General features: G+C 41.4%; 1 protein-coding gene across 3 annotated transcripts in view; it reads left to right on the forward strand.

Moving 5' to 3' along the window:
• Arhgap6 (Rho GTPase activating protein 6) overlaps positions 1–19,003 on the forward strand; it is a 468,763-nt gene extending 449,760 nt beyond the window's left edge. For all 3 annotated transcript variants that reach the window (XM_074063388.1, XM_074063389.1, XM_074063390.1), the window contains exons 10-13: positions 3,475–3,572; positions 14,340–14,614; positions 16,297–16,377; positions 17,059–19,003. In XM_074063388.1, the coding sequence (XP_073919489.1) occupies positions 3,475–3,572; positions 14,340–14,614; positions 16,297–16,377; positions 17,059–17,756 (1,152 nt within the window). In that variant the 3' untranslated portion in view covers positions 17,757–19,003. The remainder of the gene's footprint in view (positions 1–3,474; positions 3,573–14,339; positions 14,615–16,296; positions 16,378–17,058) is intronic.
• The last annotated feature ends 23 nt before the right edge of the window (positions 19,004–19,026 follow it).

Consider the following 19,026-nt stretch of genomic DNA (forward strand, 5'->3'; position numbering starts at 1 on the left):
TTATCATATCAATGTCAAGCTCTTGAACTTCCCCCCAGCTTTATCCTCCCACTGCTAGTCAATATCAAGTTCATCCTTCTACTTGCCTAGGCCCCAAAAGTTGAAGTCACCTTTTCTCCCTCTCTCTCTTTCTCTCTCTCCATCTCATTCTCTTTCTTCACATTCAACAAATTAGCTAAAGCTATCATCTCTATCTTTACTATCCTTGGGATCCAAACATTTCTCGTTATCTTATGATCCTGATTCAGTGCTATCATCATTGATCCAGCTCCATCAACAGTCCCTGTCTACTCTCTTGGTCTCACCCCTGACTTTCCTGCAATCTGCTTTACACTAAGCAGCAAGAGTGATGATGCTTTGTGTTTGTCATCAGCTCAAACTCTCCAGTAGCTCATCACCCACTTCACATAGGAGTAGAAGTCCCTATCATGGTCCCTAGGACCCCACAGCATCTGGTCTTCTCCTACCACCCCTCCTTCCTCTCTCTCTCTCTTCCAACTTCAGTAGCCTCCTCACTGTTCCTGACTGAAGACTTTTAGTGTTGATTATTTCTGCTTGAAATGATTTTGTCCAACTCTTTCATCAACCTTGATTCTCTGCTAAACTATCAGCTTCTCTGTTACCTGGCCATACTATTTAAAACTGCACCCCTCCCAACATTTCCCATCGCCATTCTTTGCTTTGTTTTTCTCCCCAGAACCCATGCTATGTTTTCCTTGTATGTTTGTTTTTGTCCATTTTCTTCCTCTATATGTTGTCAGTTCCATGAGGACCAGGATTCTTGTCTATTTGGTTTGTAGCTGAATCCTAGCATCCAGGGCTTGGCACTCAATAAAAAGTCACCAAATACATATGCAATGAGTGAAAGGAAGGAAGGTGGGAGAATGGCAGAGTGAGAAGCACTATGGCATTGAAGTACAGTGTGTGGGGATGATTGCCAGGAGAGAAGATGAGAAGTACATCCTGGCTCTCCTCAGAGAGTGAGCAAATGGAGGGCTTCAGCTGCCAGGATGAAAATTGTTTTGCACAAGCAAGTATCTTGATCAGACATTCTGACTACCATGTGGAGAACTATGATGCACATTTTAAGGAAGTAGTACATAAGTTAGCAAGCTGTTACATCAAAGGCCCATCAAGCATGTATGTTTTGTTTCCTCTATAAACTCAAACCAGCTTGAGGAATTTAGGGGCTCATATAGCTAAAAGACTGAAAATCAAATGTGACTTCAGGCATGGCTTGATCCAGGACTCAATGCTACCAAGAGACTCTCTTTTCTTTCTTACTCCATTTTTTGTTTTTCACTCAATTGTCAGTGTAATCCTCGGGCCCCACATGGCTACCAACCCTGCATCTTCTCTCTCAGAGCCTCTGAGAAATTCTCATGACTTTCCACTGCCTCATATGGAGTTCATGCCCATTTCCCAGGCAATTATGGTGGTCTGGGAGTGGAATGATTGGTTGACTTAGATTAGGGTGCACACTTCACCCTTGTGCAAAATGTTGGGGAGCAGTTGGTTTTCCAGAGGAAACTTAGGGTGTAACTTATATAAGAAAAGGGGCATGGAGGCTGGTAATGGCCAACAGATGACTGCTACAAAAGGGTGGTGAAGGCTTGAACTTAGGTCATTGCAGTTGGGATGGAAGGGGGAGGAAAAAAGAAGCAGAGATGAAATCAAGTGGACATTTTGGCTCTGAACAGAGAGGGGAGAGGACACAGAGAGGCTAAAAGACAGCTCTGAGAGTTTGAGCTTGTGTGACGAAGGTTTGGCAAAGTCTTTAATGAAGATTCAGGATGAAGTAGGAGAAACAGATTTATGAGAGAAGGAAAGCATTTTCTTGCTTTTTCATCCTTGTTTTTATTAATAAGATTGTTTCCAGCTTTTCAGAGCTTAAGAACAATTGAGTTCTGCAAGAGGCAGAAGGCAAATTCTTCCACCAACCACTGATTCTCAGAAGACGTGTCCCTGTGGTTTTTTTTTACAAAAATCTTCTCTCTGAGCCTATATGTGAGAGAATGAGACAGAAAATTTGTTTTCTCTCAATGGTTTGAGTTTCTTCTGGTTGCAACATTTATGGAGTAGAAAACCATCACTCAGAGCGAGTTGGATTCTATCTTCTCCCGTGGGACATTTCCACATGGGTAACTTAGAGCCATTTTCTAATGCACCATGAGTTCAGCTTAGACAAACATGGTGTGCTCATCTATATAGTTCTAGGGGATGCCTGTGCAATTACCTAGCAAAAAAAATGTTAATTGTTGCTGGACTAGGGTGCAAGAAAGGAGAGAAAGCGGTTACTGAATGATCATGACACATGCACAGAGAGTGCAAGCTTTGTTTCTTTTCGGGTGTTTTCCATTGACCAAGTACTATTCTAAATTCTCAACCAAAAATGGGTCATTTAATCACAATCACCAGTCTGTGCAATGAGAGAAACTTTTACAGATTTTACAGATGAGGAAGCCAAGACTTCAAAAGGTCTTTGTGGATATACCTTGTCACAGATCTTGCAGCTAATACATGGCAGAACTAGAATTCAAGGCCTCTGGTTCTTAATAAATTGATTACCTGCTCCAAAACTGCCCAAGACGGTTTTGTGCTTGTTGTCTTGGCATAATTCAAAGTCACTCTAGAAAGTGTCCCCAACTTGGACAGTAAATTATGGACACCATTTAAATCTCTTAACCATGATTATTTGCTCACACAAAGCCACAGTTTCTTCTAAGAATGAAACCAGCTTTATGGGTTGGTGTAGGTTTGGTTTTAGCCAGTAAACTGCTGTTTTTTCATGACTTTTTCTAAATTTTTTATTAGTGTGTATTAATTGTACAAAGGGGCTTCATTGTGACATTTCCATACATGCATATAATGTGCCTTGATCAAATTCACCCCCTATCACTCTTTCTTCTCACCCTCCTTCTTTTAAAAACAATTTTAACTAGTTTTATTATTTTATTTTCACATTTGTATATGAAATACTTCGATCATATTTAACCACCCCCCATTGCCCTCTCCTTTCACTTTCTCCCTTCCTCTAGTTACTCCCTCCCAAACAGTCCCCATTTTACACTCATGTCTTTTTTTAAGTCTAGATTCTGCATATGAAAGAGAACATGTGATATTTGTCTTTTTCAGTCTGGCTCATTTTACTAAACATGATAATCTCCAGTCCCATCCATTTTCCTGTAAAAGACATAATTTTCTTCTTCTTTATGGCTGAATACTATTCCATTGCACATAAATACTACATTTTCTCTATCTACTCATCTGTTTATGAGTATCTAGGCTGATTCCATGGTTTGGTTACTATGAATAGGACTGCTATAAACATGGCTGTGTAGGTGTCTCTCTTGTATGCTGACTTACATCCCTTCAGAATAAGACTCTTGTTTTGTACCATCATAAAGTTTACAAAGCCATGCTTGCCTCTTTCTGGAATGGTTCTATTTATGCCTCCACATTTGGCTCCTCCAGGTTCCCCCAGATCTCCAGAATGAAGTGCTGATTAGCCTGTTAGAGACCGACCCTGATGTTGTGGACTATTTACTCAGAAGGAAGGCTTCCCAATCATCGTGAGTATGCCAGTTTTCCATCTTCTGAAGCTAACTTGGGGGTTTCTCTTTCTTTTTCTGAAGAATTAGAAATGCTTACATAACTCCATGCAGGGTGACTAAAATGGAATTTTGGCAACTCTCTGGCCTCTCTGATCTCTCTACCTAACCAGAAAATGTTTCAGTCTTACCAATCTACTTATCAAATTAGAAACCACTTTATAAAACTTTTCTGGCCCATTTTCAGCTTTCTCTAGCTGTATGGGTTGGTAAGTTCTTAATGACTGTGCTGACTGGGAAAAACCCCTAAAATTGTTGGCAGAAAGCTTAAGGGACTATGATACCCATCATCTCACATAGTGATTCTACTTCTAGAATCTCAGTAATGATGCTTAGGGCCTGTAAGGCAGCAGCTGGAGGTGTCTTACTTGTGCAGCCTTACCAGTTGGGAGCAATGCTTACCAAACCATAAGACAAGCCTTCACTGAGGCCTGGTGCCCATTGGAAATGAGAGGTGTGCACTTTCTTGGCTCTCCCATTCTTTAAAGTCAATATTCTTTTGATGAAAATGCATGCTGGTCTCTACGATTCACCCACGTTTGCAGTGAGAAAAATGCAAACCATGACATAGGCTATGATTTGCCTCCACTTGGCCCCTAAAAGAGCACTAAATTTTTGCATTTGACTGATTTTTTGGTTAATCTCAATGGTTACTACAGAGCCAGAAGCACTATCACCTCCATGATACCAAGCCTGAAATTTGTGACAGGAAAAGTTGCTCCTGTTCTCTTATTAGACGGTCCCCTTATGTTATGCATTTGGCTTACTGAATTTCAGCAGTTCTAGGACATTTCCCCATGAATTTTATCATCTTTGAAACTGAGATTAATCTTACAATCAATGGCATGTCTTAATTCCTAGGATTTTTTTTCTTTTTCTTAGTCACAAATAAAATAATGATGTGTCTTAGAAATGACAATACATGTTAAATTATTCCTATGTACTAATATCAAAGCTGATGAATTAATTTGCACTTCCAATTATTTCAGAGAATTTAAAATTAAATTATTTAGAGAAATTTTATGAAAAGGAATTTCACATTGTTCAGCCCCTTCCTTCCCAGGTCATTATATTAATAGCTCTGCTAAATTCAGCCTCACCCCATTTCTAGCTAAGCAGGGAAGGTCTTGTAATTGGGTCACCCTTTCAAACACACTTTAAAAAGTCCATGTCTCAGCCAATGATTATCAAGCCAAATTCTGATTCAAATAAGATGTTCTGCTAGGATTCAATCCCCAAGAGCCATGAGTGAATAAAAATATCTCCAAAATATAAATGGCTGGCATTTCATGGCCTTGCTTTTTATATCAGAGAATTGGGCTTGCACCTTACGTTTTACTAGATTTGTAATTATTGTCAAGATATAGGTTCTAATCTAAACTAACAAATGGGTTTTTTTTTCAACAGCTCATGTGCTACTAGAATTTTAATGAACTCACTTATTTCTCTCCCCTGTGCTAGAAGACAGACATGGTGGCATGTGTATTTGTGAATATCTCATTAAGGCACACTTAAAACATTTTGTTAGTACTCTATGGGAAAGCTAGAAAATATACACCCAACACATTGATTTTTGACTAGGGAAATTTCTCCTTTTCTGTGACATTATTAGATAGATACATTTCGTATTTTGAAGAACCATTGATATGAATTATTTTTGTGTGGTTTTCAAATATGCTTTTGGCATATAAATGCCAAAGTAAGAACTAAACCTTTCTTTCTCTGCTCTTAAAAAGAGGAAGTAGTGTACATATTCAACCCATGTCAACCCGTACAGTGGTGCAGTCTCTTTTGACCCCTGTCCCTGTAAGAGTAGGAAATAGAATTGTATTGTCTAAATGAGCTGACCTGAGACCCAGGACTTAGGTGAGTATCAGGGCTTCAAGGATATGAAGGTGAGCTCCCATGAGTCTGTGGTTGTCAGGGAAGAGTGTTATCAGAGAACAGAAGCCATTTGGCAAGGCTGACCTCATAGAGAGGAGAAAAGAATAGGTTTTTGTTTGTTTTCCTTTAGGTACAAGCCAAAGAACAGTCCAGAAGGCTGATGATGATGCCATGAAAGTAGAAGTATATCCATTAATGAAAGGGTGTTTATTTTTGGTGGCCTTTTGAGTCTTGAGCAGTAGATCTTCTCATTGTGCCTTAACATATGCTTCCCAAACTTTACTGTCCATACAGAGCACCCGCAGATCTTGGTAACATGCTCCTCTTTATCAGTAGGACTGGGGAGCAGGTCTGAGAATCTGCATTTCAGACTCGTAGGTGATACTGGTGTAGTTGGTCCAAGATCCACAGTTTCAATAGAGGAAGCTTAAACATCCAGTGCTTGCCAAGCAAATGCTCTACCACTTGAGCTATAACCCAGTCTCTTCTTATTTTTAGTTTATTTTCAGGTAGAGTCTCCCACTTTTACCTGAACTAGCCTCAGGCTATGGTCCTTCCATCTCTGCCTCCTGAGTAGCTGGGATTATAGGCGCATGCCACCATGCCTTGTTCCCGGGACAATGGGAGTTTTAAAAACTCCTCACATGCTGCTGATGAGAAGGCGAGGCTAAGACCTTCTGACTCAGAACAACCTCATTGGATACTACATATTCACAGTCACACAAAGACATAAAATAAGTGTTTTGACCTTCAATAGATGTCTTTGTGTTCACAAGGGAAGGGAACCAATGTTCCAGATCACTTGGAGTTTGGAGAAAAGCAAGAGGGGTGACTTGCGGTCTCAGGGATGATTTCTGAGAAGAGGAAGGAGTTGCAGTGAACTTGGATGATGATGGAGGTGTTTGGAGAGAAAGCCCCAAGGCCTGCCCATAACAGAGAACATATCAGCCGTCTGGGGACACTCCCTATTTAGAGGCTGTTAAATAGTAGGCTGGGGGTGGCACTTAAATTAAAAAGTAGTGATGAAGGGTTAGAGGGGCAATAGATTACCATAACCATAGATTATAGTGATGGCAAATTACAGTACCCTAAACTGACACATGGCACTGGTTCCCATTGGATGTCAGTTATCCATCGATAACACCTGCTCCTGAGGTTTTACACACTAGTTACAAACTTCAAGTTTAGAGCCAGATCTCCTACATCCAAATTCCAGCTCTACTGCTTTAGTTGTGTAATCTTGGGTAACTTTATTAATGCCCCTCTGACTCAGTTTCCTCATCTGTAGACTAGAGATAAAAAGTAGCACCAACTTTACAGTGTCATTGTGCTCTTAGACTAGTATATGGTTTATAATAAAGACTTAATAAACGTTAATAAGTATTCTCAAGTTATTTCAAACTTCACCATTTGGTTCAATTGCAACTATTTACCAAAGACTTGGGCATCGCTGCATTCTGTTTTGGAGTCCAGCCAACCATTCAATATGGCAAAAGAGAACAGTCATCAACTTCAAGTTGTGGCATTGTGTCTAAAAGCAAAGCCCCTTATTCATTGCAGAGGCTTTGACTTTTTTTCCCTGACGCGCCTGTTCCTTACTCCAGTCCACATACCTAAATAAAGCTTTAGGGATTCCTGGAGGTCAAGTGGAAACTGCACAAGATTTAATTTGGAGAGGAAAAGAAACGAGTTTTCAAAAGAGTATAAAACCAAGAACAAGAAAATGTTTATTATTATTTCTGTTTTGAAAGAGCAAACATTTCATGATATTTGGGAACTTAGTGGGTTTTTTTGATTTGGGTTTTCCCTTCTTTATGCAACATCAGAATTGCAGGAGTGAAAGGAGAATTTATCATTTTTTCTTATGCTTGTCTACTTAATTTTGGCTTCAACCAAAGTGGGATGCCAAAGGGAGATTAGAAGAGATTCTTAGTGCTAAAGATGCCAGACTTACAGTTTTTAAATCGCTTGTCTGGTGTATTTATTAGAGTTATACACTCTTTTCCTCAAAGGTCTTAAAATAGATCCTCCCCGCTTTGACTCAGGAATGTGAAAGAATAGCAGAGGGGGTGGAATGCTGATCAAAGAGAACAAGATAGGTTGAATGTAGGTGTTTGCTATAGAACCAAGGTGCCATGGCAGGTCAGGGACAAGGGGGAGGCAAGAGAGACACTGCCTGGATACAAAATTTAAGGGGATACCAAAGACTCAGTAAGCAACACTAACTATATTGCAGTGCAGTATCTTACAAAATTCAAAGTTAATCCCCCAAACCAACGATGAAAAAAAAATCAACATTTGAAAAGGACTAGTGTCATGCTTGGCCTACTAGAGCCTGAAGCCAAAGGTGGAATGTGTGCCCCTGGTTTAAGTGGAGGAAACTCATCAATCATTATCTTCAAACCTCCTTTGCTCATCTCTCTTTTTTTTCTTAACCAAGAGAATCACTGTGTTTCACGGTTTCTCTCAATCAACTGACACTCTTACATAGTTTTAAATTAAGTTAACCTAAAATAAGGTAGTGATGAATTTATCTTGGTATAAATACAGCATTTAAGTTTAATATAATTAAAAGTTCTAATATATCTACTTTTCTTTTTTTTTTGGATAGTTTTTGACTACTTTAATGTTCTAGGGAAAATTAACCATACTTAAAATTATGACTGTAAGTCTGCACAGTTTTTGTTTTGCCCCAGGTGTTGTACATTTCTAGAATTCTGCATAAGGGATGCTTTGCAGACCTGAGCACAGTTAGGGTAAAAACACTTCATAAATCCAGAGCTCAGGATAGCCGAGCAGAGCTCAGACCATCTGTGACCTGGGAACTCATTCCAACACCAGTCTTTATAATTTTTAAATGTAGACTTTAGAAAATGTGTAAAAAAAAAAAAACCTTGCTTTTATTCCATCAAACCTCATAGGTAGCCCAGAAATATAATTCCCTAAAACTAGGTGGAGCACCTTCTCTACTATTTTATGGAAACAATGTCAGAGCAAAACAAATTTAGCTGCATTGGGATGAATCAAATTTATAAGTACATATTTTAAATTTTCATTGTGGTTAATATTATTAGTGGCCTTCATGAAGTTTTTATTGAAATTGTCAAAAAATAGTAAAACTGGTGACCAGTGAGTCAGGACCATGGAAGAACACCTGTTCTTGTCTCAAAGATAACATTTAGGAACTGGAAAATCAAAGTTTACTTGAGCTGGATGTTCATCCCAACTGAATGACATATCTACCGTCTTTATTCTGAGAGAGTATTAGGCTTTCTTGTAATTAAATGGTACATTGTTTAGCTTATCAAATAAATATGTAGACAATTCATTTTAATCTTCCTGAGATCACAATTAAAGATGTCTTCCTCCACAGATCCATGGGATATTACTAGACAGGTTATAATTTCTGTTTTCCTTTTACTATGATTTGTCAAATCAGAAGCATTTTTCGGAGATAAGAATTCTGACTGACCAGAGTGTAGCAGTAAAAAATACTATTGAGTCACAGTAGCTGGCGGCTTCAACTGTCATTTCATTCCAGTACCTTGGAAATTATGAAACATTAAGCCATCTTGCCACTCCGTTCAAGACAGCTTTTTCAGCCAGACAGTTTGAGGAAAACCATATCATGTTATGTGGAAGTTCATGATTAAAGATTCCAGAGAGTATAAGTGTGCCTTCTATGGAAAGGCAATCCAAGATGGAAGAAGAATTTATTACATCCTCCCTTCCTTCAGAAGTCTTTACTGTGATTCCCAGCTTCTTTATAAATTTGTAACATATTAAGTTGAAGATGTTTTATCAGGTATGCTGTAAATAAATTGAATAAAGACAGCATTATTTTATCTTCACCTGTCATAAATGCTCCATAAATGCTGTTCAGAGGGAATTAATTGGAACTAAAAATGATGAGAGAAATGTCACCAAATGTCCAGGGTGCTCACTTCGTCACCCAATGGTGAGTTTTGATTCCTATCAGATCCTTCTTTGGAGTTCTTTTCCTGGGATTCTGCATAAGGGAGGCTTTGCAGTCCTAAACATGACTAATGTGGAAATCTTCAGAATTGCAGAGCTGCTACCGCAGTAGATTCCTCTCTTAGCACAGTTAACAGTGTCTAAAATGGTTACGAGCTTTGAGTTCCAACAGACTGAAATGTACCAGTTGAACCACTGAGCCAAGGATGAAGACAGCGTCCATTTGAAATCTCAGTGAGCACTTCTCACTGAGGTAGCTCAGCAAGGGACTGGGCTAGCTACATCCGGTGATTGAACCGGAGTTTTCCATTTATCCACAGAACGACTACAGTGCAGGCCTGCTCACAGTACCCTGCCAGCGTGTTTACACCCTGACCTGGAGGGACCAGCTAAGGGTGAGAACGTGATTTGCTCCCCATGCCCATCCCATGTTTGTCTGGTTAGCTGAGACTGTCCATGCATGCTGTGGACAGTCCTGGGGTTTGGGGATCTCATGGGGAACCCTCCATGCTTGGAGGCAAATCCAAATTGACTGGTATCGCATCCATCCCACACTCCCAACTCCAATCCACTGCAGTATGAATCTACAAAGAGAAGCCACTAGGCACATTTGGGCCCTAACCCATGTCCACTGGCAACTCATCCACCCAACATTGTATTAAACTCCAAGACACAGAAAGAGAATACTACATGCTTTGGACTGATCCTCATCTAGTGAATCACTGGTCAAAGTAAATCTGTACTGTAAATAAATATATGAATATTTTAATGCCGTTACTTGGGACTGTGAACTCAAACCTGTCTTTTTAGAGTTAGATTGTCTTAGAGGTAAATCCGAGAGAAGACAGTTGTGGCTGTTTGTCTTATTTTTTTTTCAGAGATGTCCAAATGGGAGTGTTTTTCTAGATTTCACAATTTTTTGACATGGGTTCTTAGGCAAATTTGGCTGCCCCCTTCTGATCTCTGCTGAGAAAATAAAATGATAGGAAAATAATCTAAACATTTAAAAAGCCATTAACTCTAAGTTTGAAATGTAGTGTTTTACTATTGGTTTACAATGTTGACTACTATTTGGCAAATAAATTTTAGAAGGGTCCCAATTCCTACTGTCTCTACTGCTAGACAGACAAGGAACTTCATCAACTCCTTGCTGTATTTGCTCATTTCTAGATTAAGCTCAGGAACAAGGAGAGTAGTTAACAGTAGCTAAGTGCAATGCCTGCTGCATGATGAACTCTATAATCTTTTGCTCTTGTTACAGGCCAAGGGGTTGTGTCACATATTTCTCAAGCTGCTTGCCATGTGTACCTTCCATGGATGGGGTACACAGGGGAGGGGGATGTGGGGCTGCATAAGGAAGGTATCATCTCTCATTGTCTGGCCCTATGTACCTGGCTGTCATCCTGGGTATCCTGAGGAGGCTCATGGCCTGTGTCTACTGTGAGACACCTCATCCACCTCTATCTCCAGGCATTAGCTCCAGCCACCTCCCACAACTTCTACCCTGATTGGAGCCCCACCTGTGGTCACTTTAGTGGCTTAACTTTGGAGACCAAACCAGAAGAGCGAGAAAGTAGGGTTGGCCTCCTCTGTCACATCAGCATGTTCTGAATCACAATCAGACTGCCTTCAGTTGTCTGAATCCTGCAGATGGAGGAGAAGGGGAGTCCAGGAGGCAGCTGGGTTAGGGACACTTACCCTCCTTCTCCCCAGCTGAGGCCTCAGCCACCCCATGGTCAGCACTACCATATTCACTTCCAGTCCAGCAAACACTAGTTTGGGTCACCATCTGTGCTTCCCTCCTGATTTGGCTCTTAGCACACTCTCCTCCCACTGTCATATCTATGGATTGAGAGAAAGACAGAAGGTTCTCAAGCACGCTTATGCTCGTGCTCACCTGTTCCACTTCTTTAAACACAATCTGCTGGCCATAGCCCAGGGTTCCCTTTTCAGTAGGCAAAACTGGCTTCCTGGGCTGCCACCTCACACTCTGAAGGGGACTGGTATTTGTTTTAATGATCTGTTATTGCCATTGTTAAATTCCTCGTTATTTTTACCATGGTCCTCCACATGCTTCTTTTGCACTGGGCTCCACAAATAATGTAGCCATCTCTGCCAATAGGTGCAAAATGGAGCTTGAGGATTTACATTTCCAGCAAGTTCTCACGTGTTGTGCCGCCATGGTCACCACACCTCATTTCATAATCACTAAATGAAATTTTGCAAATTCGACCCAAAGAAAAGAGGAGAGGAGACAGTGGATCTTTACGCCCTTCTGCTCTTGCCCTTCTACTTGGTCAGATCCAATAAGAGCTATGGAAATGGAGGGGGACATTGGTGTAACAACTTCAGTTAATTTTGTTATTATTCTTAGTTCTCTTCTTTTTATTTTCCCCAAACCCAAATGCTAAAGGCATATTATATTGCCTTTTCTGCAACACGTCCCCCAACAACCAACGTAAGTATGATTTCCCTGTCCATACTGAGTTCAAAAATAATTTTCTGAAGCAGCTTGAAAAGGTGTCTGATGTGGAACAATATCACAGTAAGTGACTTGAGAGGCAGAGTGAGGGAAAACAATGGAAGAAGTGATAAGAGAAGTTGAGTTTGCAACGCAAAACACATGACCTTCCACATGTCAGCTCAAATGGGACTCCATTTCCTCTGAGCCTTGTAGCAGTCATTGCAGACAGGAGTACATTATTTATTGCATGACTCATGGTTCCATAGGGTAAAAATAACTTACTCCCTCTGTAGAAACCCAAATGTCTGTAAGTAGGGAGACTTAAGAGAAATGTCTTCCATGGGATATCTTTATGCACATATTTCCTCACTGAATCTGCTATTTGCAACATTGTGTTGACTGCATTCTCTTCTATATATTTGGTAAAAGATGAGGAAGACATGAGACAGAGTTATTGTGGTCTCTGTGAGCTAAAATATGACCTTTCCAAGACTTTCCTCCCAATATGAGGAGCCAAAAACAAAACAAAGTACTCCCAACCGTGACAGTTGTTTTGTTTTGGCTCACGAATTGACTTGACTTTCCAAAATATCCCGTAGAGTACCATAGAGTAAGGCTTTCTTTCTGTACTCACTATTACTGATATAAAATCATGACTTATTATTACTGAATAGACATAAGACTATTAATGACTAGAAAAGTGTCATTCGAGCTGGGAAAACAAATGCAATTAGCCACTAATATGATTGCTAGCCCTGGTCAGAACATGGACTGAGCTTTGTGTTAGTTCAACACATTCTATTTTTTCTCATTTTCATAAGGAACTTTCCTCAAGCAGAGTCATACTTCATAACAATAAACAAGTGACCAATCTGTTTTGTTTTATGTTCCCTCAGTTAGAATTAGGGAGGGTTTTTTTCCCCTTTAATTAGATATGGTGGTTAAATAGCTTTCTCCCACTTTCCAGCAGATATAGTTAAGTTCCTTTGATTTTTCTCTTCAAATTCATTGTAGGCCCAAAGCTCCAGAAAATCATCCTCGTGGCTCCTGCCCATAAGATTGTCTGATATCAGTTCAAAGAGAAGGCAAGGAAAGGACTTATTTATTCCATGTGGATAGGAAATGTCCTCAGTAAAAGCTCATTTCACTGAGCTGCCTCAGTGACAGCCTATCACAAAGGCTAGGGTGTTTTCCCCTGAGTGCTCACCTTTGCTGGAAACCTGAGAGGACATGAGGGCCCCTGTGAGCTCACTTCCTCCATTTTGCATGCACAAACCCATTTGGTTAGGAAAGGATTGCTCGTGTTTACCTTCTTTAAGACCACAAAAGATTTGTTTTGAAAAATTCGGCCAAAGAAAAGCAAAGACTAGTAAAGAGAAGCAAAGTAGGGTGGGGTAGGGAACTGAAGAAAGTTCTGGAACTTTTTAATCAATATGTGATCATTTCCCTTTAAGATGTCAGGGTCACTATTTTGAGGAAGGTAGAAAATAAAGATGTTTCCAGGTAAGACTTTGCCCAGTCCTCATTCCATTTACATTTTTCACTGTTCTTTCTGTTGCTGTGACAATTCACTCACATTTGTATAAGCTAATGACATGCTAATTATGTCATATATCAATTTGTAAAAGCACTGGTAGCTTGAAGAATCATGTGAAGTGTATTTAAATATAGTGGAGTCTTAAAGATGGTCATATATTTATCTTTTATACATGAAACACTTGTCATTAGTAGCATTGCCTTCTTCACAGAGGGATGAATTTACTTATATTAAGTATTTTAAGAGACAAGAAAAGTCGTCCATAAAAACCACAATGAACTTCCAGCAACATGTCAACCATAGTTTTATCTGAATTATTTTCAATTCAGGATACTGAAGAAAGCAAAAAGCATTATCTACCAATTTTTCCTTGCTTAATACATAGTAGCCACTTTTAATTGAGGTCAGGCACCACTCCACTCCATGAGCTACTTCAGGGATGAACGTTGCCAAACGCAGGGATCCATCTCTGTCCATCTCCATCCTTTGCCCAGGCTGATGTTTCCTGCTACATCTGTTGAGTTTTTACTGCTCCCTGCTGGCCGCCCATAGCAAATACAGGGATCCATCTCTGTTCATCTCCGTCCTTTGCCCTGGCTGACGTTTGTTCTATTTGTTAGGTTTTACTGCCCTCTGGTGGCCGAACATTGGCAAATACTGTGCAGTGGAAAGGCATCTGCGTTCATTTGTTGTGTTTTGCTGCCATCTGCTGGTCATTATGTGGAAATGCATTCACCTTATTGATTCAGAAGTCTTTCTTTGAGCCCCCATGTCCGTGGTTCTCCTGTCATCTGAATAGTGGTTGTATTGTGATCAGGTCACTCATTGTTAACACTCTCACACGCTTGTAATTGTCTTGTTGTGCCAGAAACCCTGACATGCTGCCGTCGGAAGTTTCCTTTTCCATGGGAGGGAGGCATTCATCTACAGACTCCAACAAGGCCTCCAGTGGAGACATCTCCCCTTATGACAACAACTCCCCCGTGCTGTCTGAGCGCTCCCTGCTGGCTATGCAAGAGGACAGGGCCCCGGGGGGCTCGGAGAAGCTTTATAAAGTGCCAGAGCAGTATATGCTGGTGGGCCATTTGCCGTCGCCAAAGTCAAAGTCAAGGGAAAGTTCTCCTGGACCAAGGCTTGGAAAAGGTAACTGGAGCCTGGTGGGTGCTGGGCAAACCAAATGTCTCTCCTTTTGTCACAGTGAGTGACAATGGTGGCAGTGAGTGCATGCTCAGAGCAGCTACTTGCATTCCCAATTGATCCCTTTTCCCTCCAACATCAAAAGAACTTTATGTGTTCTGACTGGTGGGTTTGGGTTGCATATGCTTATCCAAGATGTCACTCAATTACCACTGTCACTTTTATAAAGAGAACAAGCTAAGCCTACCACATCACAAGACAGCATGCCAGAAGCAAATAGTGTCAGCATCCAATGACATGAGCACTCAACTCAGAGTCAGAAATCTGCTCTGCCACTTCCAACTTGTCAGATCTCAAATGAACAATTGAGCATGGCAGAGGTCCGTGTCCACCTGCTATGGAGACTAAGAATGATAACAGTGTCCGACTCATTGGGCTTAATTAGCTAATCATGTAAATGTCCTTCCTGTGGCACTGAGCATGGTGTAAACTCTGGCTGATACGTGCAGTGTAGACTAGTGTGCACTTCTCCCCTCCTCTTCTGCTGGGTGCCTCATCTGTCACATGACCTCCAGAGGCTCTCCTAGGAATGACATGGGGACAGTACCCAGTAGACCATTCCTTTTCTAAGTCATAATTATTATCCCAACACAAGACTGTAGGGAGGAGGAAATGAGATGGTAAAAACAAAAGCCTAATATATCATCTTACTCCACAGCTATTTGTGCCAAAGCTTTGGGGGATTTATGAAGGAACACGTGCCCAAACAGATTGATTTTGATGCCAATGGCAGAGCTGTCCCTGAGGGGAGCTCAGAAATGGCTACTGTTATTCCTGAGCCTCTTGTTAATGTGGGTAAAGCCTGTAAGGCTGTTGACAGCTGTCCCCTTGTATGACTTCCCTACTACTCTGTCACAACTCACAACAAACTTGGTGGCTTAAAGCAACACACCTTACAGCTTTAGAGGTCAGATAGCACATGGATCCACAGGGCTGTCTTCCCTTCTAGCTTCTAGAGGCTTCTGCATTCTTTGTCTCTTCTCTCCTTCTCTGTGTTGAACACCAGCAACACACCAGCATCCTCTTCCCTGCCTTCCTCTTATAGGGACCCGTGTGATTATATTGGGCCCACCCAGCTCAAACAGGATAATCACCCCATGTCAAGAACCATAATTCAACTTCCTCCCCAAAGTCGTTTTGAATATACTATTACTTCTTGACTGGGTGCCAGTGGTTCACACCTGTAACCCTAGCTACTTAGGAGGCTGAGATCAGGCGGGTCAAGGTTGGAAGTTAGCTCAGACGTATCGTTTGTGACACCCCATCTCCAAAATGACCAGAGCAAAAAGGACTGGTGGTGTTACTCAAATGGTAGGGCACCTGCTTTGCAAGGGTGGAGCCCTGAGTTCAAACCCCAGTCCCACCATCTGTATAATCTGTTTATAAATTAGGGGATTAGGACCCAGACATATTTGGGAGTCCTTATTCTGTTGGACACAACCATGATACAGAAAGAGATTTTTCTGTATGTCTCCAATGAAATAATCTTCCTGAAATGCAAGTGTGAATTTTGTTCTGTTTTGTAGCCAAAAGAACATTGAACACAGTAGTTTGCACCAAAGAGGTGTTATATGTGTTTATTGACTCTCCCTTAATATTTCAATTTTTGTTTATGCTCTTTTTCCTAGATATGTCAGAGGAGCCTTTCAATATCTGGGGAACTTGGCATTCAACATTAAAAAGTGGATCCAAAGACCCAGGAATGACAGGTGGAGTGCTATTTTTAAACTTCATTGCATTTCCTGTTAAAATTAATTTTAATTATTGTGTTATCATCTTCTTACATGCTTTATTGAATTTTTTTTTGGAAAATGCTGAGCTGGGCTTATGGCTCAAGCCTGTATTTCCAGCTATGGAGGAGGCAAAGGTAGGAGGATTGTGGCTTGGGGCACTTCTGGGCAAAAATGTGAGACTGTATCTGAAAAACACTAAAGTAAAACGGGCTGGTGGAGAGGCTGAAGAGGTAGATCGCCTGCCTAGCAAGCACACTGGGGGCCCTGAGTCCAAACCCTAGTGCTGCCAAAAAGAAATAAAGAAAACAAAAAGCTGAAAAGGGACGGGGGGCGGGGAACCTATCCTTACGCTCTCCACCCAAATATGCCAGTAGTGGCCTGTATTTATTACATTTCCTTTCATGACAAGTAAGTTTGTGACAAGGCTGTTGAATGGAGTCTGGCGTATGTTCTGGGAGCGCCACGTAAATTGTGCCAGTCATCCAAAAGATTCTGTCATTCCTTTTGGTTGGAAGAATTTTTTAAGGTAGCAACAGCTAAGAAAACGCTGTGCTTTTTAGATTATAGAAATGGGTGAGGGGAGGAAAGAACAGGACTTCAATCCACAATGGCTGTTCCACAAACTAATTCCAGCCCTTGCCTCTCTCTGCTTCCCAGGTTCCTATGGTGACATTTTTGAAAGCAGCTCCCTCCGACCGGGGCCCTGTTCCCTCTCTCAAGGCAACCTGACCCTGAATTGGCCTCGGTGGCAGGGGAGCCCCGCGGAGCTGGACAGCGGCACTCAGGTCATTCGGAGGACTCAGACGGCGGCCACCGTGGCGCATAGCGGTGTCCACCCTCCCGCGTCGCGCGTCTGCAGCACTTCCGCCACCCAGGGCGGAGGCTGCGCAGGCCGGCGGCCGGCGGCCAGGTCCGAGCCGCACTTGACCTTGAGCAGCGCGGAAGACCCGATCGAGGGCGAGCTGGACGCCGCGTGGCTGCGGAGCCGTTCCCAGCCTTCCTACCGGAGACCTCGGGAGAGTGGCAGGGATGACAGGAGGCCCCCTCCTCCTTACCCGGGGCCGGGGAAGTCCCCAGGGTCATCGACCCAGCCGCCCGGGGAGCCTCCCTTGTGGAGGCCGCAGAGGCCGCAAGAAGGATCAGGAACAGCCTTGGAAGAGGAAGGCCAGCCGGCCGCGCGGGAGCATCAGGCCCCGAAGACAAAACTGAGCAGCGCCTACTCCCTCCCTGCCCGCGAGCACAACAGTCCGAACTTGGGGGACGCCAGCTGGCTCGACTGGCAGCAAGAGCGGTGGCAGATCTGGGAGCTCCTGTCCTCCGACAACCCCGACGCCCTCCCGGAAACGCTGGTATGAGCCCGCCAGACATCCTCTTGCCGCCCAGACAATGGACAATTTGGACACTTACTATTTTTCTTCTTTCACACTTCCCAAAGCCCACGTACAGCACTCACCCTCACCACTTCCGATAGGACTCTACTGCGTAGCCAGCCTCAGGAAAAACAATCAAAGCAGACGACAATATCCAATCTAAACGCTATCCACATTGGCTCGATATAAGATAAACCCCTCGCTGCGGTATTGCTTCGTTGTATTTATGTCTTCAGTTTTGACTAGTGTATATTCTGTAACAAATTATGTACGATAATCCGTATGACATATATTCACAGACAGAAGACAGGAGTAACAAGTTTTTTAAAAAATCACTTCACATACTACACCATGAGATATATTAGGCAACAGACTCTATAGTGTAGAATATGCACAAGTCGGTTTCTGTGCTTTTGCCATAGCCTTCTAACTGGGGACAGCCCTTCCTTCAATGCCTAAGGCAAACGCTAATGAAACAAAACAGAATATGAGAAGTCATATTTTTATATACTAGTGAGATACAAAAATTATAGTCACTGAATGCTTTTTCATAATGAGCAAGTTTTAAGGAAAATATCAAATTTGATACATTATGAAATATATTTTTAGAACCTGTTTAGAAAGGATTCATTAATCAAATGAGAGAAAGGCTGTGCCTAAAAAGAGAGTAATTAAGAAGTCGGTCCCATTTTAAGCCCAATTCAATTTTATACAGACCATATATAATATATATTTATAATGTATAATTTTTATGTGTTTTGCAAAACTACAAAGTGGAATCCAAGTATAAAAGTGTTTAAGAATCTAAATACACGTTCAAATTATAGAACATCAGTTTTCCCTTTGCCCCTTAATCAGTATTACTCAAATTACATACAGTTCTTTGTAAAATAAATCATATTTGGGAAGAAAAAAAAAATCTACAGCTTTGTACTTATGTTGTGCCAAACGCTAAGGCAACATTTTCTTCGGTAATTTCATGTGTATTGTAAAGTGTTCCTAGGCACACTTCAGTAATTTGAAGTTTTTCAAGTACAAAACCATTTTTGACCAGCAGGTGGCAATCACTTCAGTGTTTTCAGATTTATTTTCACTTCAGAAGGGAAAGTGTACTATAGAAAAAGAACCTTTTTTTTTTATAAACGTGCTACTCTTAATTAGCAATGAAAATTTTCAGTGGTGTTTTCTTAAAGTTCTATCTTGTGACATGATGAATAAAAAGTTAAGAAAAAGCTTTGTTCACTGGCTGTAAATC

This window comes from Castor canadensis, chromosome X (assembly GCF_047511655.1).
Source record: "Castor canadensis chromosome X, mCasCan1.hap1v2, whole genome shotgun sequence".
NCBI classification, from domain to species: Eukaryota; Metazoa; Chordata; class Mammalia; order Rodentia; family Castoridae; genus Castor; species Castor canadensis.